Source organism: Dermacentor silvarum, chromosome 11 (genome assembly GCF_013339745.2).
Source record: "Dermacentor silvarum isolate Dsil-2018 chromosome 11, BIME_Dsil_1.4, whole genome shotgun sequence".
Lineage (NCBI taxonomy): Eukaryota > Metazoa > Arthropoda > Arachnida > Ixodida > Ixodidae > Dermacentor > Dermacentor silvarum.
Genome location: NC_051164.1, coordinates 76,163,501 through 76,190,183, shown reverse-complemented (window position 1 = coordinate 76,190,183; position 26,683 = coordinate 76,163,501). Strand labels below are relative to the sequence as shown.

The 26,683-nt window shown below is 44.4% G+C and overlaps 2 protein-coding genes across 2 annotated transcripts in view; one reads left to right on the top strand and one right to left on the bottom strand.

Moving 5' to 3' along the window:
* The window catches only part of LOC119433959 (guanine nucleotide exchange factor subunit RIC1), a 60,449-nt gene extending 39,424 nt beyond the window's left edge, over positions 1-21,025 (top strand). Inside the window, exons 17-26 of the mRNA XM_037701247.2 lie at positions 182-284; positions 1,119-1,213; positions 2,203-2,249; positions 4,605-4,729; positions 7,219-7,409; positions 11,214-11,386; positions 11,848-11,994; positions 12,593-12,944; positions 17,212-17,330; positions 19,394-21,025. Of these exons, the coding sequence (XP_037557175.1) occupies positions 182-284; positions 1,119-1,213; positions 2,203-2,249; positions 4,605-4,729; positions 7,219-7,409; positions 11,214-11,386; positions 11,848-11,994; positions 12,593-12,944; positions 17,212-17,330; positions 19,394-19,556 (1,515 nt within the window). The 3' untranslated portion in view covers positions 19,557-21,025. The remainder of the gene's footprint in view (positions 1-181; positions 285-1,118; positions 1,214-2,202; positions 2,250-4,604; positions 4,730-7,218; positions 7,410-11,213; positions 11,387-11,847; positions 11,995-12,592; positions 12,945-17,211; positions 17,331-19,393) is intronic.
* Positions 21,026-21,513: 488 nt separating this feature from the next.
* The window catches only part of LOC119433960 (phospholipid phosphatase 1-like), a 44,513-nt gene continuing 39,343 nt past the window's right edge, over positions 21,514-26,683 (bottom strand). Inside the window, exon 5 of the mRNA XM_037701249.2 lies at positions 21,514-26,125. Coding sequence (XP_037557177.1) covers positions 26,058-26,125 — 68 coding nt within the window. The 3' untranslated portion in view covers positions 21,514-26,057. The remainder of the gene's footprint in view (positions 26,126-26,683) is intronic.

Sequence of the window (26,683 nt, the reverse complement as noted above, 5' to 3'; positions counted from 1 at the left end):
AGTATTGCTGAGACCCGTGTTTGGCGACATTATACACGGGAAAACCTATAAACGAGGAACCTATCAGCGGATTCTACTGTATATTGTTCATTGCAATACGATACTGTGGAACATTGTAAAGCCCTAACCATTTAGGTGGCCGAACCACGCTGATTTTTTTTTTCCCCATCTTCTTAAACAGGTATGGCTGCCACTGTTCCTGCCAGGTGACACTGCTGGCGCTAAGCATGCTTTCATGGCCAAGCGTATCATGTTGCCTATCGCCGTCCATATCTACCCCCTCGGTAAGCAGGAGAATGCAGGTAGTGCCTTTGATGTAGATTTGACAGCAGAGGACTTCACTGTAAGACGAAATTAAGCAAGGCAACCATCGGGTTTGTTTGGAATGCTCTAGCAAGGTGCCTCCGCGGCACCTTGCATTTTATCAAGCTCTGCGTACTTTCACTCTTGTGATGCTCCTTGGTTTCTTTTGTTTATTTCTTATTACAAAGAGCCGTTTTTTTAGGGACTGTAGTTGATGTACAGAATGGTCCACTCTTAAAGGGAATGCCTAACTAGCAATTAAGGCGCAAGTGCGACTGCAGCATCTCCTCAACATTATATGAAAAAAGTGGTCGATGTGATGTGTTATGCGGGCTTCTCCACAACAAAAAAAATTTTCTCCAGGCCATATCTTCATGCCATATCTTTGTTGTAATCACTATCCGAATACTACAGTCGAATCTCGACATAACGAACATGGATATTATGAATTTTAATTATACCAAAATAAATCCAACATTTTTCCCATCAGTATTAGCACCTAACGAATATATGCTTATACTAACCATCAGATATAGTGACAGGTGTTTCCAAGTCGGATGCGACTTCATTATGCCGACGCTTGACTGTATTATATGGGCTATGCCTTAAACCTGCTGTAACAGACTCCCTTGAATTTTCCTACATAATTAGTAGCTTATCAGAAAGTTTAATTTTATCTGCTCCATCATGAAAACATATTTGCTTCATTGTTGCATGTGTTGAATGTATGCATATGTTGATGCATATGTTGTTCACATGCATATGTATTTGCTTCATTAGCTATGTTGAATACAACCATTTCCTCTCCCTTTCAGCCGTGCTCTTTGAGGAGGCTGTGGTTCTGGGTGCAGAAAGTGACACGTCACTATGTGGTAGTGATCCATTCCCCCTTTGCGTTGTCTCCAAGTCGGTAAGTTCAGCATTTAACAGTGCCATTGTTTTCAAACCTTTGATGCAAGTGAAGTTTGCTGAGTGACTTGAATAAAAATCAACGATCATAACACTTTTTCTTTCAGTGTCTAAAGTGTATGATTTTCTAGAAGGCTATGTTCCCATTAAAGTCGTGCTGGTCATGACTTGCTAGCTGTCATAAATCTTGCAGTCATAGTCACCATTTGACAAGCAGCATTAGTATGTGTTGACAAGTGGGAAATAGTAAATTTATGCCTGGTGTGGCGGTTGAGTGGTGTGTCTACTACAGCTGCATTTTGAACTTGGCCAGATATACATTCAGCCAAAAACATGATGTGACCAATTGCCGGTGACCAGTCAGATTGGGCTATGTACAGTGCTTAGCAATTAAAACGTGATGCTGCGACCGCATAGTGGCCGGCATCTTTTGCACCACCGGTGAGCGCTGGGTGATCGCTGGCGGAGCAAAATGCAGTCACGATGCATCAAAAAGGTTCTTGCTTTCGTGTGATACAAAAATGCTTCAGCTCGATAGCCCCAGTGGCCACCGGTGGTGCAAAAAAGGGCTAGCAGCCACATGCTCCAGCATTGCTTTTCAATCATTGAGCACTGTACGCTTTTTAGACTGTCGATGGAGTGAATGGCACAGTACAGTTTGTACAGCTGCAGTCCCAGCAGTGACCAAGCCATAAATAAACACTTTTTTTCTCTTCTCGGTTTTCAGTCATTGCCACTTTAATCGCTGCTTACTGCAGAAGCACGTTGTGGCTTTACAGCAGTGCAGAGTAATGTGTCGTGAAGTTGCATTGCAGGGCAAAGTTCGCATGTAATCTGCATCCCCATTTTGTGCGTGAAATAAGCACAGTATAAGCGCACTGGTAGCTATCTTAATGCAAACGTTTCGTCACCAATTCTATTCACATTGAGAGTGGTTGCCGCCTAGCATAATGGCTGTCTTGTCAAAATGTTGCTGTCATTACCTTTCAGAGTCAAGTCTACTTGCACCTAATTCTGCGCCAGCTGCTTTGCCGCAAGTGAGTGCATACATGCTTCTCTATCTAGGTTTTCCCAGGTACCTCAGTAGTTGGTACATTAGTGAGCAAGAATTGTTTTTGAACTGGCAGCAAAGAATAAATATTTGGGAATTGCTCAATTTCCCAAGTTAACATGAGTCAAATACACAATCTTATATATATATAACGGCTTACTAGTCTAAATTTTTACCGTTGGCAATGTAATTACAATGTTCCAACATGTTAAAATAACAAATCTTTCTGATAAATGCATGGGCGTATCTTTATTCTATTCATATTCAAAAGTTTTGATATTCGCACACCGCTAATAAATAATAAAAGGTGCTACACAAAGTCATTGGTGTCTCTAAGGTGTTTGCAGCTGCCCTGCCAACTCTGTGAAAGACAAACTGCTATTTAGTTTTTTTTTTTTTTTTTAAGCAGTTGTGAATGAAATCGTCATCTGCAAAAGTGGAAGTATATACCTTTTGGTTGCTGCTGTAAATGTGTTGTTGCATTGCTTGTAATTACCTGTCTCTTTATAAGTGTCGCATTCACACTGTTTTTAAATATAGCAAACCTTGTAATGCATGCAACTATTGCTATTGCATGCAACTTGCATTTTATTTGGAGCATGTTTACAAATGCTACAAGAAGTGCTTTTGTAAGCTAGTATATAGTTACATTAAAAAAAAAAAAGAAAGAGGAAAAATCGGGCAAGCTTGCACTCGGTCGCGCGAAGCTTAGGCACAGCGAAGCTTACTGGCTGCTACTGCTAGGTATGAACTTGGTTGCTGCTAGGTCTTAACTTGGTTTAACTTAACTACGCATGTAGGAAGGTATTCTCGAGCGATCATTTTTGGAGGTACCTTCACTTTCGCGACATTTCGCGTGACTGGCGCTGGACGCGTGGGCACCTACGGGTGACAACGCTCCTGGCGTGCCACAAACGCAGGCAGGCTAACAAGTTTGGTACAGTGCCAAGAACGCTGTGGCTTGCCGACGCCGAACGTGTTGGCGACATTTCGCGTGTCTAGCGCTAGACACGTCGGCGCCTACGAGCGACAGCGTTCCTGGCATGCCACAAATGCAGGCAGGTTAACCAAGGTTGGCACAGTGCCAAGAACGCTGCTGCTTGCCGACGCTGAATGCGTTGGAGGCTAGCTGCTCGATATCAATCGACCAGCTTCGCTGTGTCTTGAGCTCTGCGCGGCCTAGTGCAAGCTTTCGCCTTTTTTTTTTCTCCTGGCTCAGCGTGCCATGGAGAGAAGAGAGGCAGGGGTCGGGAAGGCAGAAAGCTGGTGAGGAGGAGACCGCGTGCGCATGCGCATGCACGCGGTCTCCTCCTCTTTCTTTTTCTCCTGGTTGCCATGGCTACCACGGCTATGCACCACAAATTACGGCTGGCTTAAACAGCTTTGCTGTTAAAAAAAAATTGGAGGTCGCTTAAGCTTCACCTTCAAGAGTGGAACGCGACAGCATTCAAAGATCCCTGAATGCTTGTCAGGCTTCCCGGCAACTACGGCTTTCTTTTTTCTCCACCTTCGCCTCTGCGCGCCGCTGCCGTTTTACACTGCCGAGGAAGCAAGTGCCATCTGGATGGTGTTTCTGCAAGTAACCTGCCTTGGCGCACCGTTGTATGAATGGTAGAAATGCTAGAAAAGGGGTTCGGTGTTTGAGTTTCCTCGTAACAGAATTATGTTTTCTCGTATATTCAAATTACAATCCGACGCTGTCACGTCTGTAGGTTGTGGTTAAGTCGTGCTTTACGATTTTTCTGACAGATTTTACTTTGAGAAATTCAATTAGTTCACTAATGCCTCTGCGCCATGTGGAGGGCCTGCATGGTCGGGGTGGTTTGGGGTGATTTTCTCTGCTGCGGACGCCGGTGCACACGCTGACACCGACGGCAGATTTTCTGCGACATGGGGCCCTTAACACTCTTGCCTAAAAAACAACAAAAGGAAGGTGTCGTGACGATTGTGCAGGTATGGTAGTGCAGTCGAACCCGGATGTATCGAACCCACATATAACGAATTATTGGGTATAACGAAGTAAAATCCCCCTGAAAATTTTTGTATAAACGTTTTGTTTTATATATAGAAATACCTGTATACCGAACTTTTTTGTGATCCCCTTGAGGTTCGATATACCTGGGTTCGACTGTGTTTGCTCTGGGTATGAAATGAAATATTCAATCATTTATTTCATTCGTGCTTTGCGGTGTCTGTGAAACTGTGTCGCCCATTGTCATAACGGGGACAGCCTTGGGATTTGAATTGCAAAGCAGCATAGCCAATACTAAGCTTTCTGTGATAATACCGGCATTTTAAGAGGAATGATGACAGTGTGAGCCCTTCTGGCACCTTGCTACAGCCTGGGCTACCACGCGTGGGAGATAGCACGCAGCTGCACCGAGCTGCCCTACTTCCACCACTCGCTGGAGTTGCTGCTGCACGAGGTGCTTGAAGAAGAGGCCATGTCGTCCGAGCCCATTCCAGGTAAGGGACGTCATTGACTGAATAACGTTAAAGATTGAGCTGCAGTTAGAGTCTTATTTTGGATTTCGTGGGACTAAAAAAAAAGTGTTTCAATTAACAGAATGTCAAATTATCGAATGGACCAAGAAAACAATCAGCAAATGGTCACTGTGTTCACATGCTTTATCGGTATGGAAATCGGTATGGAAGCTCCAATTCTTCTCATGATGGGTATGTGCTCACAGCGGTAGGGGCCTTGCAAGGAACTTCCTTTGCAGTCTGTTAGCAGCACGAGACACGCATATTCATTTAAGCACGCGGTCAATGTCTGGTGTTTTTTAAATCTCTAGGGACTGAAAAAACATGAGAAAAATCAGGCAGTTCGAAAAATTGAACGCATGCCTTTTTTTTTTTTTGCCCTCGAGGGCTCAAATCGTCACAAGCATGTCTGAAATGGCTCTGAAGGCCTGCCACTTCCGGTGTATTGATGAGTATTGGTACTGTATTGGTACTGTACTGTACTGTATGATGTATTGGTACTGTGATGAGAGACGGCGGGTGCACACGTTTATAATTAAGGAATGTGTACTGTGGTCCCGTGACGGTGGCCCATTTCCACTCTTGGTATGCTTCACCAAAATGCACTGCATATGCTTGACCGCGTAAAACCGCTGTATTACGGTGAAACTGACTTTTGGGAGTGGGTATTATGCAATGTTTCACCCTTGCCGTGTTGTGCACTTTGAAGCCATCAGTATGAATGACAAAGGCTGAGTCGGCACCATTGTTAACAGCGGCGAATCTTCTAAATTAAAAGCACGGCACCGAGGAGCAGGAAGCTTGGTAGCGAGCGTCAAAGTAGCTAGGCCTAGCGTTGCCACAGTGGCTACATCTGTGGCCACTGTGCCACAGTGGCCACAGTGGCGTGGGAGAGCGCTATTTGAAGGATGTGAGATAATCGAAACGGTGGCGGTGGTTGCTTCGATTAATGCTATTTCAGACTTGCGGTCACAGCAAAAAGTAAGGAAAATCGTACGGCAAAGGGTTTCAGCATCCGAAATTTCAAACGTCCTTGCACTCTGGCTCTATGGGGTACATGGCAGTGCCGCGAAGGCATTTGAATTATCGTGCTTGTCCGAAAAATTGCCTGTCCAAAAATTTGGTCATTGACATAAAATCATTTTCAGTCATGCATGCAGTCAGGATATTTTTTCGCTGGTGAACAGGTTGGCAGGTTTGATGCCAGTGCATGAGCAACAGTAGAATTGCTTTTCATCCTTGATGACTTCTGCAGTGTTTGTGACATCGCACGGCTTGCACTGAATCAAAACAAAACTAGTGCTCACCACAATCACTGCAGATTAATCTGGTGTTGCTATCACCGCAGCCATGCACTCCTAAAGGCATATGCAACACTAAGTGCAATAGGAAAGCACAGATCTTTCGTTTCCTTCCTTCATGGTATTATATCCGTACAGTTCCTTCAGATCTCTTTGGTAATGCGCACTTTTCAATTTCATTAAAGTTGGATGCTAGCACCACCCGCACCACTTTTGCTTTGTTGTGTTGTACTTGTTTGCCACTTTTGTACCCAAATTAATGAAACTTTGATGCCCTTAAATAATGCATACGCTTGCGTACACCAGAAAATGAGTTAGAATTATCCAATCTTCTGAAACAATGAGATTTTACTGTGCTTTGTTCTGCATGATACAAAATGTAACGGCACAGCTTTGGACTGTGCTTCTTTTCCTGCTCTTTGTTTTCGGGGGTGGCTTTTAAGGGTGGCTTTTAATCTTAGTTGGGGTCATAAAGTGGGCAAGTTAAAAGGTGTTCAGTGCCTGTTTTGCGTTTTCCTGTTCTTGTATTCATTTTCATATGTGCTGATAATCGTTAATATTGATGCGGACGAAAACAAACAATTTTAGGTTACTTACGATGAGCATTGTTATAAGTACGTTAAGAGGAGCGCATCAGCGAGTATTGAACTTGGGCACCTTTATGCACTACGAGAATCGAATGTTCTATGTCACGGCATGCTGTGCAGGTGTCGCATGCTGAGTTCTGGTAATGGTTGCAATTGAGTAGCAAGGCAGTCAAGTGTCAAATGGAGCACTGCAGCAGTGGTGAAAGAGAATGCACATGAAAATGTGCTGGTATGTTGTGTCTAATGTTTCATTTGCAGGTCATGGCAGTGAACCCAGAATAATGGGTCCATTCTATTTGCCCTGCACTTTGTGAACTGGTTCATAGTGGTTCAGTGCCAGTTCCGTGCTGGTGCAGAACCAGCCCAGCACCTCTTGCTCAAGCCCCTCACTACCTCTCCCCCAAGTGCAGGAAATGCTGTGAACTCATCCTAAACGAAGCCTGCACTATGTCAAACACATGGCGATGTGCAGACGACACTATGCTTCACTGGTGAAACAAATAGCAGGGTTCAGCACCTCCTGAACTAGTTCACAAAGTGCAGGCGAATCGAATGAACCTTATAGTTCCTTCTGTGTATGCAGATGCACTGCTTCCGCGGGTGATCGACTTCATCCGCGAGTTCCCGGTGTTCCTCCAGACGGTGGTGCAGTGTGCCCGCAAAACTGAGCTGGCCCTGTGGCCTCACTTGTTTGCATCCGTGGGAAACCCCAAGGACCTGTTCCAGGAGTGCCTGCTGCAAGGACAGCTGGACACAGCCGCATCCTATTTACTGGTACAGCTCGCACTTCTTGCACACTGGGCCAAATACCTCGGCATCTGATTTTATTGGGTTCGTTTAGATGAAAGGACTTGCACTTATCTCAGCGTGATGCGATGGTCTAAGAGTGATGAAACATTTTACATGATCACCTTGTACTTTCATGCATCTCTTACTTCTCTGCTAAAGCTTTGCCAATAGTGGTGTGTGAACATCTAAAGCTTTCAAATGATGAATTGAATACGGTCCTATTTGATTTGGTTTTCTGAATCGAATAGTCGCTATTCGTGAGTACAAATATTTTTGAAATGATTTGTAAATACAGTGGAACCCCGATTATACGACTTTGAGGGGACCACGCAAAACCGTTGCATACTCTGGGCATCTTATAATCACAAGGCTAAGAGTATCGGCAGTGACGCTCAGTCTTGCACGAAAAACAGGTACAGACCGCCTGAATAAGCCCGCGGCACGAACCTGCGCTGCTTGTAAGGAAGGTTGATTCAATTTCGATTCGATTATTTCGATTCGATTATTCGAGTATTTATTCGATTGTAACGCAAGTTTTTTCATTTCATAATTTCATTACCTGAACTCAACCCTCGCGTTACATTCGAATAACGGCAAAATTCACCATTTTAATACAAATATTCTAAATCCCGTGATTTTTAGCATTACGTTGGCAACCTGTAACTTTACGTCTCGATCCACTCCGTAGACAAGTCAACCGAAGTCAGAACTCGTTTTTGGTTGGAATCAACGCTGTTTTCGCTGTGCTTGTGACTGGTTATGATGCTGTTATACTCTACGGCCTTTTGCGGTTCGGACTCTGTTCATTCGCGACGTTATGGAGGTGCAGCGCATTCGGTATGATGGTCGCTTCGAGAGGCGAGCAATTTTGATGGCCGTGGAGCTGGGAAAGTCCGCCGCGGCTCGGGGTATCGACGTCAAGGAGTCTACGATTTGCGGATGGCGGGACCAGTGGCAAGCCCACTCTCAATGCGAGGCCAGTCGGTAAAGCTCCAACTACATGAAGTGGCCTGATACTTACCCCAAATGAAATGATTGTGCGGTCTTTTAAGGAGTACTTAAAATTTCAAACAAGCTCGACGGCACGGAAGATGACAATTCTTGGGCGATCACATTTGGAGATAGTTTCGCTTTCGCGAGACTCGGCTCGTCCCGGCACTACAGTGTACCGGCACCCTCGAAGTATACTGCCGACAGCTCTCTTGGCGCTGATTGCGAGCTTAGGACAGCACCAGAAACACTTGTCGAGGACGCTTTCTGTGCTGAGTCACGCGAAAGTGATCGCCCGAGAAGACCGCTCAAGGAGAGCTCCGTCTCCTCTTCAGACAATGATGATGAAGGAAGAGGATGTTACCAAATTGCGATTAGTTGAATAAAGGTACCATTTCTTTTCCATTCATTTCGCGTTACGTTAGCGGCTTTATTTTGTTTATTTTGCGTGACTGGAAAGTCGCCTCTTGCATTATAATCGTGGTCGCGTTACATTTGGGTAAATACGGTATTGCACACCCGTTATCAGCCGCCTGCAGTGTGCTTAAGTGCCAGCCTGCATCTGCTTAGAACTTTTTTTTTTCACGGACGGTACTATAGAGGCGTCGTACGAGACGGGTTGGCACAAAATTGCGTTGTATAATTGAGGTTATTAATACATTATTTATATATGGGTTTTGCTGGGACCAAACCAATTCGTCGTAAAATGCAAGTCGTCGCATAACCGTGGTACATATAATCGAGTTTCCACTATACTTGGAAATACCAACTGTGTGCGATCAAATGTGATCTTTCATTGCCATTTGTTGGCCATGTAGGTAAACTGACTTCGAAAGCGTATTTAGCGCCAGCGGACGAGGACAGAAGGGAGACGACACCACAATGCGCTAACTTCAACATTCGGACTGCAGGTCCGAAAACGCCATTGATCGAAGCCACCACCGCCACTATTTTGATTATTTCTAGCCTCAAACAGGCGCTCTCGCACGCAGATCCGCTGGCAGCTGTAGCCATTACCGCAGCAACACTAGGCCTAGCTACTTCAACGTATGCTACCAAGCTCCTTGCTGTTTGGTGCCACGTTTTGCAATGAAACTGTTTGCCGCTGTTAACAATGGTGCCGAATCCGCCTTTGCAATCCTCGCCAATGCCTTCGAAGCTCGGAAAGCATGACGTGTTGCATAATGCTGGTACGTGAAAGTCAGCTTTGCCTCAGTACAGCAGTGTTACGTGGTGAAGCCTACGCGAAGCATTGCGGTGAAACACCATGAGTGGGAAGGGGCAGTTGTCACTGGACACAATATGTATTCCTTAATTATACATGCGTGCATCCGCCGTCTCCTGTCACAGTACGAGCGCCGATATGCCTAATAAGTGTACTGGCAGGCTTTCAGAGATATTTCAGACGTGCATGTGGCGATTTAAGCCCTTGGGGGCAGTAAAAGGCATGCATTCGTTTTTTTCGGATTTCCCGCTTTTTCCGACGTTGACAGTATTCAATTCATATTTGATTCAGTCCCAAAAATTGCTATTTGCACACGTTTATTTGCGAATGATATCAAGAAGGAATCTCTTTGGAATTACTCCAAGAAGCGACTTATGTTCTGAAGCAGCAGACAGTGCAGCCATGGTGTTATTGGAGCTTGCATTAAACACAGTCGCGGCATCCATCTAGCTTGCAGGTTCTACCAAATGTCAGGCTCAGGCACATAAAGTGCGGTGGCTTCTCTCGACAGCAACTCACTTGTACAGGATCATGACCATGGCAATTGCGCATGAAGTCTTCATACGGTGGGACCACGAAATAATATTTTTTCCATGTCCTCTTTCCTCACGTCTCTCTTATTATTCTGCATCACAGCTTTGCCTAATACAGTTAAGCCTCTTTATAACGAAGTCAGTAAAATCAACAATTTGCTTCGTTATATAGAAATTTCGGTATATTGAAATTAGACCTTTTAGGCAAATAAGTACAATCACTGATGGATTTTTCGTACACAGAAGGGGTCGCTAAATTTTTCTTCTTCTCAAAAATGAGATTGCTCACCAACATCCACAGATGTTTACTCCAACCGATAATGCAGAAAAGAGTGCCAGCTGTCGCATTGCTGCTTTGCATTGTAGGCGAAGCTGCAGCTTTTTGTTGCTGTGAAGAGACACTCTATCACAAGTAATGTTTGTGTCCTGCCCAAGAGCAAAAGTTTGGGGACGGCAGAAAAGAAAAGGGATTTCTTTACAGCTATTACGTGCAAATGAGTTTCAAAATGTGAATTGTGGCAGTCATACCACACCCAGGTATATCATCACTTCATGTACAGTTCTCATACTTGTGGAGAAAATGTGCATTGACGTACACTGCATATTGAGTAGTGAAGTTGTTATGTGAGAGATAGTGTTCAAGGCCTCGTCTGTGGTAATGCTGTGGTAACAACCAACGTATCATATATGCTATGCTGAGTTTGATGCCTCAAAATTTTAATATATGTGCAGGAAACTTATCGAACAACCTGTAGTGGCCTTTTTAATGTGCTATAGTGAGTTTCTTGTTGTGGATAGATTAGCGAGCCAACTATCAGTTGATTAATAACTATAATAATTAAGCTTTAGCTGAAATAAAGTTTCATTGTTTTTTGGTTTCTTTATGCAAATGTATTCTAAATGGCCAGAAATAAAGGTGAACATATTCTAATTTTTCTTGTTGTGGAATTGTGTTTAGGTGTTAAACAAATGTTCCATGTTGCCTAACAAGTCGGAGAGAATTATATCTGAAAGCTTGAGGCATACCATATCATGGTGCAGGTCCTGCAGAACTTGGAAGTGCCGCTCGTTAGCCGTCAGCATGCTACTTTGTTGCTGGGAGCTGCTCTCGATGGTGCCCATTGGATTCTGGCACGCGACTTGGTGCGCTTTTTGCGCGCCATCAACCCTGAAGCAGACTGCTCGCCTCCGCGACCCTCGACTGGTCCTTCAACGTGAGTTGCATATTGGCTAAAAATGAACCTTGTGTTCTGCCCACTGTTACTTTTAAGTAGGCGATGACAAAGTTCATGTGGTTTATACACTAACAGCTTCTCCTAACAATGGGCAACGTTGTACATTAGCAGGTGCAATGTATGTGTATTACACCTTGTGACTGCGTTGTACGCAGGTCCCTTTTAAAGTGTTGAGTGCATTCAAATTTTGCACCAAATTGTTTGTACATTAACAGGTGCAATGTATGTGTGCTACACCTTGTGACTGCGTTGTGCGCAATTGCTTTTTTAAGTGTGGAGTGCATTAAAATTCTGCGTCTAATTCTTTTCTGGATATTTTTCACAACACCGCGCTGAGTTTGATAAAACTTTACTGTTAGCTTGAAATCGCATAATGAAGCGAGTGGTCATTGAAGTCATCTGCGAGAGAACATTGAGAAATGTTTGTGTGTCTCTTTCAGAGATGAGGACACGGTGAATCAAGTGTTCATGGAAGTCATTCTGACACGGCATGCCCGCAAGCTGCTGGGAGCGGGACAGTTGCGCAAGCTTGGTTCATTTGCAGCACACCTAGACTTCCCACTCCAGAGCTTCCTTGAGAAGGAACGGTGAGTTAGCACTACAGTCCAATCAACTCTATCTGGGGCATGCTGGCATGTTGAAGCACACCTTAGAATTTTGACATAGGTGAACAGAACCCTTGTGAAGTTGGTCGTATTTTTGTGATCCAGAATGTGCTTGGAGCACTTAGCAGCACTAGCCTTGTGTTGGCCATGGCCATTAGTATACCGACATGCACGACATACTTCTGAAATGGACGCTAAAGGTTAACATTGTATAGCTAGAGTGACAAATTACAATCATGATAATATTTCACAATTTTTTCAGCACCAGAAGGTGAGATTACTGAGCAAATCGAAACTGAAAATTGCATATCTCTTGAAGGCGGTATATTCTGATTTTTGGAGGCTGTCATCTCAGTCAGTCAAAAAGGCACCAGACAGGTCACCACATTCCTCCAAACAGTGCATACAGCAAGTTCTTATGAAGATAAATCTGAAAAAATAAATATTGACCAAGCTCTCTTGGTTCTGATGCTGTTTGTTCAAGTGGCCTCTCGATAAAATGAGTGCAGTAGGAGAACCAGTATTCTAATATCTCGATAGCAACACTTGCTGCCTCCTTGCAATGGCATGTCGTTTCCAGACTGCGGGCTGCAAAGGTGGAAGACTTCGTCTCGGCACTCAAGGCGGTGCATGCAGATTTTGAGTGGCCGATGCCAGCCAGTCCTGTCACAGTAGCAGCTGGGGCCAGCCAAGTTGGCGGGGCAGGAGATGACGAAGCCACGGCCCCTGCTTCCATGGGACAACAGCTTCGCAACGGAGGCATGGAAGGGGGCGTGACACGTGGCTCGCCAGCCGATTCAGAGAGCACCTCAGAAGAGAGCTGGTGGCTCGAGGAGGATGAGGCGGGACTGCACGCAGCCAGCGCCGCCGAGCTCCGAGGTTCACCGCAAGTGGAGGCCCAGGCCAGGCACCTGCTACACATACTGGGACAGGTGAGCAAGATTTTTAATGCGTTAGCATTCTTTGGGTACTTACTCCACGCATTATTCAGGGGCTATCTATCTATCTATGTATTTTTGTATCTACAGTAAAATACCGATCAAGCACCCCCCGTCGACGTGAGGATAATGCAGGGAATGGGGAGGGCGCCCTTGTGCGGTACTGCCACAAAATTCAAGATGGCGGCCAAAAATGCTACCCCCCCCCCCCCCCCCAGAAACAAAATGCATAGTCGAAAAAAAAACGGAACCGAAAGAAAAGGAAGACACACACAAAGTGCACTAGAACTAAAACGCTTTATTATTCATTTATTTAATCACTTTCGAAGCCGTCAAATGAGTCTTCAGAGTCTGATCCGAAAACGAGGCCTAGGTACTCTGTCTGCAAGCCCTCGCGAAGTTCTGGGGCCACTGCACCGATGTCACAAAGCTGGTCATGCAGCTGACCATCCTCGGCACCGTCGAGCGCATTAGCAATGCCGGCCATTCCTCTGACACATGCCACAGCGGCCCATGCCTCTGACATAAAGTCAAGGGCATCCTGTCGCGACGGCTTTCGTAAATTGCCTTTCGGCGTTCTTTCCTCTTTTCTAATGAACCTTTCCTGCATACGGCGAAGGTTGGCCTTAAGTGGCCTATTCCAGAACACGTCAGCTGGCTGCAGTAGGCTTGTGCACCCTGCAGGCACGTACATGACGTCGGTGTCGCGCTGCTCTAAGGCGTCCTTTGTTGCCTGCGTTTTGTGGATGGGTGCCTGATCGAGCACAAGTAGTCGCCGCACATCATCGCTGTTCGGCCCCCACACCCTGGTGAGCCACTCCTGCAGCTTGTCCGATGTCATCCATCTATTTTTTGATGCGGTGACGCGGACATTTGCTACAAAAATAAAAATAAATAAGTTAGCGGAAATCACTGTGATCGTCCATCTCCGTTATCGTTACTCTCCGCTTTGAAAGCAAGCAGAAAAGAACTTTTTGCACAACGGTCATCACTCACCTGGTATGCAAAGACTCATGAACGCCTTGGGTGGAATTCTTCTGCTCGGTTCCTTAAGAATTACAAAACCTGGTAGCTTGTGTCCACTTGCGCCTGCTGCCAATGCAACCGTGAAGCCCCTCCGGGTGCAACCAGTGTTCGCTATTCGCACAGTGCTCTCGCCGACCACGTTGTTCGTCCTGTTTGCCGGAGAGTCCATTCTGACCATCGTCTGGTCCATATTTGAAATGTTGAAGAAGGTGTACTCGTGGCATATCCGGAGAGCATTCACGGCAGATCGAAAAGCCTTTGCTCCCTCCGTGAAATCTTCGGGTGTCTTCTGGCTTTCGTTGGTGGTATGGCGCATTGTAACGCCGAACCGCTGTTTCCATCTCTTGATGTATTGGCTGGATGCAAGAAAATTTCCCAACTGCAAGCTGTGCGCTATTTTAACAGCTTCTTCAGAAAGAAGTCTGTTACTAACAGCACGCCCTGCAATTCGTTCTCGCTCGAGAAATTTAAAAAGAGCGTCATCCACTTCTTCGCTGAACACCGGCACTCCATTGCTCAACTTCCGCCGAAGCTTGGCCTTGCCAAAGTTCTGCTGCAGCAAAGTCTCATACTTCTCCCACTCACAGATCCTCTTTCTATCTAGACTGAAGTGGCGAGCTGTCGCGTGCACATTCTTTCCGTTGTGGCGATGCCATTCCATGACTTCGATTTTCTTTTTCACTGTGAATGCATATCGCGAAGTCACAGCCACGTTTGGCACTGTAAAACAATGATAAAATGGCAAGTGTCGCCAGTGTCAAGGTTTCTAGCGTCAGTGTAGGTGGCCCGTTCTTGGATTGGATTTTGGATTAGACAAGAACGTAGCCAAAAGCACGGTTTCTGGCACGATTTCGGTTTCGAAAGTTCCGGGACGAGTTGCCCGAGAATTGGGGAGGGAGGGGGGGGGGGGGGGGGCTTGTTCGGTAGTGCACGATAACTCAAAATTCTCAGATTATGGGAGCGGGGGGTGTTTGATGTTTGGTGCACGGGTGGGGGCGTTTGATCGGTATTTTACGGTGACCGTTTTCCCACCTAACTGGGTCACTGGGTAGTCAGTGGTGTATTGGGTAGCACATTGGGCTGCTGTGAGGAAGTAACAAGGTTCGAAACCAACCACTGGACAACTTGGGTCACTTGGCAATTTGACATACGTGCCCCGCTCTTCAACGAACCTCTTTCACGCCGACATGGGTCACCCTAGACATGGGACTGGGTAGGTACCGATGTTTAAAGAAACTCTTTGACGCCAACTTGGAGTATTGGATATGTGTCACTCAATCTGTGCTGGTCTCCAATGAACCTTTTTGATGCCAATTTGGGTCACTGGGTATGTGCCCGTATTTTAATATCTCAATAGTGGTATATAGTAGCCGCTTTTCAATGAACCTCTCGCCAACTTGGTTCACTGAGTGTGTGCCACAGAGTGTGCAGCAAGCTAGGGGACAATTCTCACATTTGCAGGCACCGGCGCGCCATGCTTCTCATCTCGGAGGCCACGCATGGACTTCTCGGCAGTGCTACTAGATAGCGCAGCGTGTCTCGAATGAAGCACGAGAGAGGAGCTTGGTTGCCACACGACGAGTTTCTCATCGTTCGCATGCACTGGCGCGCCGTGCGTTTCGGAGGCCACGCGCAGGCTTCGCAGCAGTTGCTCTAGATGGCGCCAAGTGTTTTTAGATATGCGCGAAAGAGGAGTCCCGCTGCTGTACACACCTCACATATAACTTGTTTCGACGGTGGCAGTACATCTTGTCGCTACTATATTGATCCAATGCTAATGCATTATCATCGACAGTCATTGTGAGATGGCTTCAGCCGCAATCTTTTTCTATTGTTGCATCTGCACCAAAATTGTGGTTGCAGCAATGCACATTGCCCACTACATGGTATATTATTAAACATGTGGGTCATTGTTAAAACTGGGCTGCACTGTGCAATGAAGAGCTTTAGTATTTTTCTTTACCCCTCTAACTACAACTCGTACTGCCCGAAGAAGGCTACAATGCTGAAATTCCCTAGTAGTGAGAGTTCTTTCTTTCTTTCTTCCTTTCTTTCTCTTTCTCAATTTTAGTAAATTTCCAGCGGAATACTGTAGCATGCTTCCTGCTGTTTTCATAACCACAGTAAAACAAATAAATAATTTCTTTTTGTTCTGCACAACATTGCAGACATGGTCCAGAGCAGATTTACGAATTAGGCTTAGGCTTCTGCAGGTGTCGCTACTCCTCTGCCCATGGATCACACATAGCTAATGGATCTTTCAAGCCCTTGGCTGTGGTTACTATACGTAGCATAAGCTTATACTACAATTGTAATACTGTACATGTAGGTATTTGCCAAAATAGAGACCTTAAAAATTTGGCCCTCACATTATATTCATTTCATTCTGTACAGTCATGAACAAGTGAATTATATGAGCATGCTTCATTTGAAATCAGCGCAGCACCTAATGGGCGCTCTGAAAACTTTTGCTACTAGCACTTAAAAAGCCGCAAGATATAGCAGGCTACTGCAATCTAGTTTGTTATCTCTGGGAAGGGGGCTAAAATTGTAAACCTGTTTATCTAAATGTGTTCCATATTGCAGTAAAGCTGCATCACACCTCAGCAGGGAGCAACAGTAAACGTGATGTTGACTTACTCTACAAAACGAGAAGTCTTGCTTAGTGCTGACAGTTGTGGCAGGTCACTTTCTCAGGGATTGTGATTTTTCTGTCATCAGTTAATTACGTAAGTCATATGCACAACTCGCCTTGGGTGAGTTATATATGCTACAATATGGTAAATTTGGAACGAAGAATCTCGGGTTAAGAGACAGGAAGAGAGCGGTGTGGATCAGAGAACAAACGGGGATAGCCGATAATCTAGTTGACATTAAGCGGAAGAAATGGAGCTGGGCAGGCCATGTAATGCGTAGGATGGATAACCGGTGGACCATTAGGGTTACAGAATGGATACCAAGAGAAGGGAAGCGCAGTCGAGGTCGGCAGAAAAGCAGATGGGATGATGAAGTTAGTAAATTTGCAGGCGCAGGTTGGAATACGCTAGCGCAAGACAGGGGTAATTGGAGATCGCAGGGAGAGGCCTTCGTCCTGCAGTGCACATAAAGATATAGGCTGATGATGATGATGATGATGATGATGATGGTAAACTTACAGTGATTTTCTGTTGCTCCCAACCTGGTCAGCCTTTTTTTTTTTTTTTTTTTTTGCAAGCGTGTTGTGCTTGTCGTGCAGGCTCGGTGCTGTGACTGGGCTTTACCCCTGGCTTTGATGCTCGGTGACACCCTGGTAGCACCTCTGGTGGCGACTCCGGATGCGCTGGACAAGCTGGTGCAGTGGGCATTGGCTGAATGGTACACAGTGATGGCTCCAGCCACTTTTTCACCACATATGTTTTTAAATCGAAGCTTTCTTTGCCTCTTCCTTTAACTTTTCCACTGCTGCTGCTGCTGCTGTTGCTGTCTTGCACACCACATTGGGAGGTGGATCAGAGCATGCATATACAAGGCGGGAGTGTGGCAGATGGGAAAGACGACGTGAGAAATTCGTTTGGACCTTTCCATCTACAGTTGTCACAATGCCCTGCGGAGTTCCCTGGACGTCGCCACAATGCCCTCCCGGCGGCTGTAGTTATCCGTGACCCCCCCATAATAGCATTGCAGAAACTGCAGCACTTACGTTTGTACTAATGTGCAACACTCCAGAAGGGAGGTAGATAGAATGGTAGAGAGGAGGCAGAGAATGGGTAGAACTGAGGCAGTCACGAAACGAGTGAATGGCTGCCTTGCCACTCTTTGCTCGCAACTCCCATACAGGTGGCGAGGGTGGAAGAGCGAAAAGGGTGGCGTAAGCAGACAAGGAAACGCTACTACTATAAACACAACAGCGGTTTCTGTTGTGGTTATTTGCAAATTTGTCAAAAACTGTGCAAATTTGTCAAGCGGATAACTGATAGAGGGCGTGCAGACGCAAAGCCACATTAATTAAAGCACCATAGTGCTTAGGCGACACTACGGAATGGCCGGACATCAAATTAACGCTTCTGTGCCCACCACAGTAGCTTTCCAGCTATTGCATTGCTCAAGGTCGCGGGTTCGATCCCTACCGTGGCAGCCGCATTTCGACGGGGCCAAAATACAAACACGCTCGTGTGCTTTGATTTAGGGGCATGTTAAAAAAACTCCAGGGGGTCAAACTTAATCCGGAGTCTGCCACTACAATGTGCCTCATAATCCGATCATGGTTTTGGCCACATACAGCCCCATAACTCAAATAATGTTTAACACTTCTGCCACGATGCCATGCGCCATGTGAGGCAACGACAATGCAAACACACCTCGCTGTGCGTTCTGTGTACTACGCAGGCAGACAGCAGTGGTGCACCCAAGGTAACATTTAACATCAACTCACCACTCTCGTATTGCACTAAATGCTGGAGAACTTAAACATTCACTGTCAACATCACCACTATTATTGTCAATCAACGCAAACAGCATAGAAAGCTTCGCTGACATCCATAGTGTGCAGGATCTGCGTGATTTTTTTCACCCCTTCTGTACAGAACAGATATGTAGTACAGCACTGTAATAGTTATGGACCTCAAGCTCGTCTCATTTGTGCTTGAAAATAAAAATCCTTTACAGATGTATGCAAATTCAAGCAACTTATCAAAGACAGTGAAGCTGTATAAGGCAGTTCTCAAACCTCTATGGAAGACATAGGTATCTGTTTGCTAATGCCCGAAATCTACCTAAAATTTGGCAAACGTTTCATTATATTCTGTGCACTTATTTTGTTATGGTTCTATGGTACGATATTAAAGCCGTGGTTCTCTGAAGTAGATTGATTGCACATTGCTGTGAATGTTTTCTGCAACTGAGACCGCGCAAAACAGCGATGGGCATCTTACTGTGCACAATAATGTGCCAGCTATCACTGCCACTGTGTTTTGTACCGTGGACTCAACTGAACATTTTAGAACGAAATTGCACTGACATGGCCTGGGCAAGGTGTTGACAACCTTTGGCATCATGGTGAGCTGCTTTTGATACTTAAAAACTGCAATGCCAGATAGTTTTTCACTTTTATATTTCTTTTTTTTTCCGCATTAAGTCCTCACTCTTAGTACAAGTGGTCCATTTTCTCTTTGATAGCTGTGCCACCTACCAATCTATTTTGACTTGGTGCACTTACAGTTGAACTAGTTTGGTTTATATTCTTTAATAGCATCTTTCTGCAGTGAAGGATTGAATTGGTCAGCATTTGCAAGTACAGACAGGCACTGGCACTTGTGAGTTACTTTAATATATTGTCTGGTCCTGTGCATTATATCTTTGCTCTCTGCTATTTGTACCCACTTTCACTTTCATATTGTGTGCCTTTTTTCACCTTGGCATCTCCCTTGTCCTCATTGCAGCCCAGGTTATGTGGGACTGCTTCGTCAAGTTCAAGGTCGTGGCTCGGACACACCTTCCTCCAACGGGGTGGTTCAACGCAGCAGCCCCATGGAGGCTCGCAGGATGGCTGCCGCCACCACTGTTGTCACTGAGGGACCAGAAGAAGGCTGCCGTGTGTCCTAACGCGCCTGACAACAGCTAGGTGCAATGCCGGGGCTACAGCTCCTGTTCAAGGGGCATGCCACTGCGAGATTGCCAAGTATCATTTCGGGCGTGGTGCAGGTGATGTGCAACGAATCTTCCGCAGGGAGTGTGCGAAGGGGCCAAGCGACTCCACTCTGCAGCAACAGCTGACAAAGATTGAAATCTCTGCTCTGCGTTCATGAAGACGTGGCATGCGGAGGCATTTCTTACCAAACAAGAGGCTAGGCAGGCTTAAGTCCTCCATTCAGAGAAGGGGAGTCATAACTCTTGTACTTATTGCGACCTGCTGCCTGCAGACATGCAAGAAGAAAGAAGCTGCTTTGGGGTTTGGGCTGCTTGACAGTTCTTATACTACTACTACTACTTCCCAGCCATGCAAAGAGCTAGGGTGCCACATGGCATCTTACATGATGCAGTGCTCAGGAACAGTCGGCTAGAAATTGCACTGCATAGGACTTGCGCTCATACTAGCACCTTACATTTGAAGAAATGTCTCTTTGCAGAGTGGCTGAATTTTAGTAATGCCATCGTCCATCAAAGTCCATCTCAAGCATTACAGTGAAACCAGCCGCCGTGTTAACACAATCAACTTGCAAGCATATCTTCAAGAAAACTTAACATGCAGGCTATTTTTGCTTTTCACTCATGCAATCCTGGCATGTAGTTACCAGCATTGACCAGCTTGTCTTCTTCCTAGACAAGTCGTTTTTGACAAGTCCAGTGTATGGACTTGTCAGTCTCTATTGGGCTGCATCACTGCACGAGCTAGCCCAGTGGGCCCAGGGCATATGAACTGCCACTACCTCGGCCTTCTGGTACAGGTTTCGTCTTGTTGCACACAACAATACCTGCACTATGACATGATCCAGCTATGCCTCACTGAGACTGCAGAGTACTGTGCAACAGTGAGAAGACTTGTTACAAGGTACCTTTACCTGTGGGCTCCCAGGTCTGATCTCTTTTTTGTGCAATGAACTGCACACTACTATTAGTGCTGTGACCGTCCTCCTGAAGACTGAAGCCCAAATTGTCAAGCAAGGTGAATTTACTCCAACATTCAATTGTTGCTCTTTACACCTTAGTTGACATTCTTTTTGCCACCGTAAATTGACTCTGATGAAGTTGGCAGGGTTTTTAAAGCTGCGTTGCTTAGCCTTTAGTTATAAAAGCAACTGCACACAGCTCTGAGATTGCTCACTCAGTGTGTTGTACTGCAGTGCCTGCCCTTAATATCAAGAAGGCCTTGAAGGATTACCATGCCCTTCCATTTTGTGAGCAACCATGGAAATCCATTAACTTGGATGTTGTGTAAAGAAGATAAAGGTGCGCAAAGAAGAGAGATGAGAAGTCCCGATATCAGCCCATGTGTGCATGGGCTACTTTGTATTGTATAGGTGGTGACTGTTTCAAACTGATATAATAGTATACATAAACAAATTTGTTTTTAGTGCACTGTCCAAGCTTGTATTATTACATAGTTTTTAACCTGACATGTACTCCAACACAGGAGACGTGATAAGGAACCGCAGCGCTGTGAAATATGTCTCTGAGGCCACATTTAATGTTTATGCATGAGAAACACGTTTGTGTGGGACTTCCCCCTTTCATGAAAAGAAAACGCCAGAAATACCTTTACAAGGATTATGTTGTTGCCAACACCTATGCACCAGCCAGTTTGAGTGAAACAGGTAGAACACAGTAAATCATCACATAAAGGGTTCTGCACACTTTGATGACAAGTATTGTCAAATTATCTAGCCACCAGAATTAGTTTGTCCATATCACCCGTGTCGCAATATACATCATGTTAAGACAGCTCTGCATTTTTTGATAAAAGAGACAGGGAAATACACATAAAACGCAGTACTACACATACACCATTCCTTAAAAAAAAAAAAAAAAAGATAGGCATTGAGCATAGAGACAGTTTTGGCAGAAAAAAGGGCAGTGTTTTATTTGCAAGGTACTGGTATACAAGCATTGCAAGCAAAGCCAGCAGTGCACATTAAAAAATAAAAATGTAATTGACACTTTTTTTATTATTCAAGGCACATTTTTGGCACACAGAAAACAAAACAAGCAGGTTCACCCCAATAGAGTTTTTAAAATTAACAATCAGTTTCCAATTTGTTTATGAGCTGTATATATGATGGATGTCCTCTGTGAGCAGGTAGCTGCATTTAGAAGGCTACCTATTTCAAGGAACAAAACAAAGTTATTACTCCAATGCATCCTATGTTGCAAACACAATATGAAAAGTATGAAAAAGAAACCAATGGCTGGTGACATGTGAGAGTCGCACATTCCCACAATATATATCGAAGTTACATTCACAGCACAAATTATTGTAAGGCCAGCCACTTTCTCCACGCAAAAAATCCTTAATATATAAAATATTAACTCTGCAATGCCAGCCAGTTCTTTTACAGACATAATTGACCACTAGTATTGAGCCCATAAAAGAAAGAAAGTAAACAGCTGGGCTGCTATCTTATACGCGTTCGAAAAGCCAACGTCCAGTTTTGTCTCACATGATTGCCCAGGCCGCGCTGATATCACGACCTAGGCCAATCGCGTGAAGCAAAACCAATCGTCGGCTTTTCGAACGTGTACAAATTAGCGGCCCTGTTTAATCAAACAGCTTCATAAAGTCATCCCTCCTGACAACAGTTGCGCCATCGACAACACCAACGTAGAGGATGAAAAAGTTACTAGAGGGGATACCGAAACCATGTGCTGCAGAAAGATAATGGCACACTGTTTCATGCAAGGATTGCTGGCAGCAAGTTTGGTGCTGCGATCGCTCACTCTCAATGGGAATTATTGGTCTAGTGCATAGATTTTTCTGACTTGGGTGTGGCTTCTTTGAGTACAGAATTTTCTGCTTTTGGACGAAAACACCTTAGTATCGAAGCGCTAATAGGAGAATGAAAAGTTGTTGATTACTTTTTTGTAATATCTATTAGGCATCATATTAGCCAGTTATCTCTGATAAGGTAAAAGAAATAAAGATATGTCAGACTCAATAATAATGTATTTCTTCTGGTAGTTCTTTAATAAGAACAAAACTGCTTATAATGTGCTACATGCCTGCACTAAGATATCTGCACTTGGCCATACATGTCCCTGTGCATGTTAATGATGCTAAAGTCCCATATTGTGCTTATCCATTGATTCCTTTGTGTAATTAGGAAAAACAAATTTTTTACACCATTAAGCACACATGCGTGTTAAATGGGTGCACATTATAAGGTTTTAAAAGTATATGTGTCTAAATCTCTGCACAGTAATGCCCACAGTGTATTTCTTAACTGTAACTGCATTGTTCTGAAAAGAGTAGAATGGTAGCCCTAAAGGTGATGGTGAGCTTCATTAAGGAGATTTAGAGATAGTGTCTCCGAGCGGCTTTGTGTACCAAAAAACACTGCTTTGTATGCCTTTTGCATTTTTTTTTAACACCCAGTGGTTTAAAACTCCTTGCTGACGTGCACTGAATTCATGGCCACAAATTATTTTCAAAAAGTTAATCTAGGAAGCCACAAAAATATTCCAAAGCCATAAGGCCAGAGTTTAGCCAAATCCATGTGCTGCCCAACGTTCCCATGTTCGTTGAAACGGTGGAACTTTGTGGCTTCCGGCTTGCCTATATAACCTTTAGCACCAGATTTTCTTTTAGTAATCTTAAGAAAGAGCGCTATTGATGATAGTAATTATGTGAGAACGTACTTCTCGCTCTTTTCTCATTGACATCACTGTGCCATCTCAGCTATGAAATGTTTAGCATTCAGATCTAACTCTGTTCTTTGCAGAGCTTTCATCTTGTCAGATAGGTGACATTTGCTTTTTACATGTGAGTTGCAAAATCTTATTAATATTTTTGCATCGAGTAATTTGTGTTTTATACTCTCAACTTTTTATTTTGTAAACTCTGAAATGCAGTCGAATGGCGACACCTAAAAACTGCAGTACTGGGAAGCTGAGTCAAACTAAAGTTATTGTAGGTAATCAAGTGGCATTAAGTGCATTTACAAGGAATTGCAGGGTAGCTTGAAGCCAGTTGTGCTAAGGGCTGTTATAATTCTAACGATTATAATGCTCATCAAACTGTCACGTTGGCATGACAGATTTCTTTGTGGAGATATTGTGTGCAAAACTGTGGTTTCAACCAATTCACAGTCATGGAGACAAGGCACTTGCAAAACCACACACGAAAAAAAGGTTGCAGGCGGGCAAGACATTTAGTTCAAGTACATTCAAGACGGTCTGGCATCAACCAAGTGTTCTGAAATTCCTCAAGTTGTATGCTTACAGTTGCATTTGTATGGTTACACTGACATTAAAGCTTGAATAATCATTCCTGTTCATTCATAGCACCAGAGGGCGAAAAGATGCTGCAACATAAATTTAGCTATGGGAATGTGTGGCCTATTATTGCCTAGTTACAACAGTGGATGTTGAGGTAGTGATAACTATGAGATCAATCACGAAGGCACTACCTTAAGAGAAAGAACAGGCTCAAAGATGAAAATGATCTACAGGAACTGGCTAAAATATAAATACTACACGAATGAGAAGGCTTCCTTTATGGTGATGCTGAAAGCTGATGCTTTGTGTAGTGCAGTCAGTAATAATATCTCAATTTCTTGGGCATATTAAAATAAATACTTCTACATTGCATCACTTTTGTGAAAAATGTGGTTTACTTGTTTATTTGTGTCTTTGTTAAACACCCGTGCTTCACACAAAAATGGTGTGCAATACCAACTAGCTCAATCTGCAATGAACAATAAAGGCACCTACAGCCATCATGCTGTAAAGCCAACAAAAGAAAAGTGGTAGCTTAATGTGTGGTGGAGGGCTCTTTTAAAATGATTGATGCTGTTTTACTTCCTAGAGCTACAGTTAGGATCAGTTTCAACTGCCTGGTGTTCTCTAACGTTCAACATTCCCCAAATGCAAACAAGCAGCAAGCTCTTTGAAAATAATCACCAATAAAAGCAGCACAGGTTGTGTAAAACTAGTTCAGAACAAGTGGAATGTCAAAGCTAAACATCAGTGTGCACTCTTGCAGTTAAACAATATTAAGCAAATGACTTGTTAATGAAAGTGGTAACAAAGCATGCAACTTTGGTAGCAGTGGGAGATGAAGGCCATTCCGTGGTGACAATGCGACACTTCAGAAATGCTGTATAGGGTTTACAACAACATTTACACTGTAGTTGCTATGCAGTACACATTCTGCTTTGCTGTTGCAACAAACTACACTGTCAACGTAGAAAGGTAAACAGGTAGCACCAGTAAAAGCTTCATATTTGGGCTGTGTGCTCTGACGCTGAACACATGAAGACCCTGAAGTTGGTGTGCAACACTTTGCAAAAGGCTTATGCTTTAATGTCACAGAATAAGTTAACGTATGCACATGTAAGAGCTGTATGGAGCTCACAGTAGTCGCAATAGTGCAGCTAAGATGATTAGCCATTGTAAAAATTATCGGTCATAACATTTGGCTTGGGAGTTTGGGATCACTCTGCAATTTGAGATAAATACTGGCGACTGACCGCACGATAGCAAGTAGTGATGACGTGACATTAAAGGGCCCCTAACCACTCCGAGCTCAAAGGCGAGTAAGCGGTTTCTCGCTCACCTTCGCTACCGTCTCCATGGGTGCACTTTCCTTTGTACTTCTCTAAACGACATGTGGACACCTACTTTGGGACCGAACGTCACTGTTACCGCTTTTTTCTAGTTTGAAAACACCATCTACTTCCGGTTGCCATGACTCTACTTTTTGGCTGCGTGCTATTGTCACTGCACACACATTGCAAAACATGCTACACAATATGAAATCAATTGATTGCACACAACAGGCAAGCAAGACGAAGAGGAAGATTAGGCATGCAGCTGCCTAGCAAAAGCATGCTGGCAGACAGATCAGAACTGACATCCCTCACAGAGAAACCAATCGATAGCTTTTGCCTTAGTGGCATCATGTGCATGACCCTGTTGGCTTCATGACTTGTGAAAAGGGACAGGAAAGCCCGAAGAAAAGGACACTTCTTTTTAACTTGCTTCGGGACATAACTTTGCCATGTTAGCGAAAGATAAACATCGCAGCATTCTGCCCACAATGCGCGTGTTTATTTTAATATGTGCTCAAAATATCAGAGGCAGTTGGGGCCCTTTAGAGCTTAATATGAGTGAACTGAGTCACTATGTGGTAAGAACTGTTGGCCTTGTTTGTTGTCTCCCAGTGCTCTCAGTGGCCTATCAAAATGACAGTGCCAGAGCTTTGTGAAAAATGCTTGACAAAACGGTTACGTGCAACACAACAACAGCGGGCAGAAAATGCAAAAGCATTCAGAGAAATCATAAAGCCAGCATGTCTACATGATCGTGGCATCAGAGTTCGTGCAACTGCTGAGAAAGTGATGATGAATATCAGTATCCCAAATTGGGTGGAATGGTGAGACCGCTGCTTCGCTACACTGATGCTGCATGACTTGGCAATTCATGCTTTCGCAAGAGCTCTTCTTCAGGAGAAATGGTTCCTGTAGAGAGAGATGGAGTTGACAGCTTTTTCTCAGTTCATTTAATCTCATGCATTTAAGCCCTTACGCATTTATGTTATGTGGTGGGATTTGTGTCTGCATTTGGAACAAACAGGCAACTATCATTTCGAACAGCTGGTACCTTTTCTTTCCCCAGGGCTTGCACTCAAGAGAGCACCAAAATTGGATTATATGTTCAGCTATACCAAATATAAACAGCAGTAAAGCATTTTTTTTTTTTTTAGGCCAGGTAAATGCATTTCTGTGGCAAACGGTTATAGTATTGCACCTAATGCTGCCTGTTGCCAGCAAGCTGCCCCTTGTAGCTAATGTACTTCAGCTTGAGTCATTTTTCGTAACAGTGTGCGTTCCAAACACAGACACAAATTTCAGTATGGTTAGAGAGCATATGCAGAGTGCAAGCAACAATTAATTCAAACCAGCCAAGTAATCAAATCTAATAATCAGCCACCGCTGCTGGAGAATCCAACAGAAAATATGCAAGTTGGTCAGACACAATGTGCAAAAACAAGCATCTAGTTGCAATCTCTTAATTGG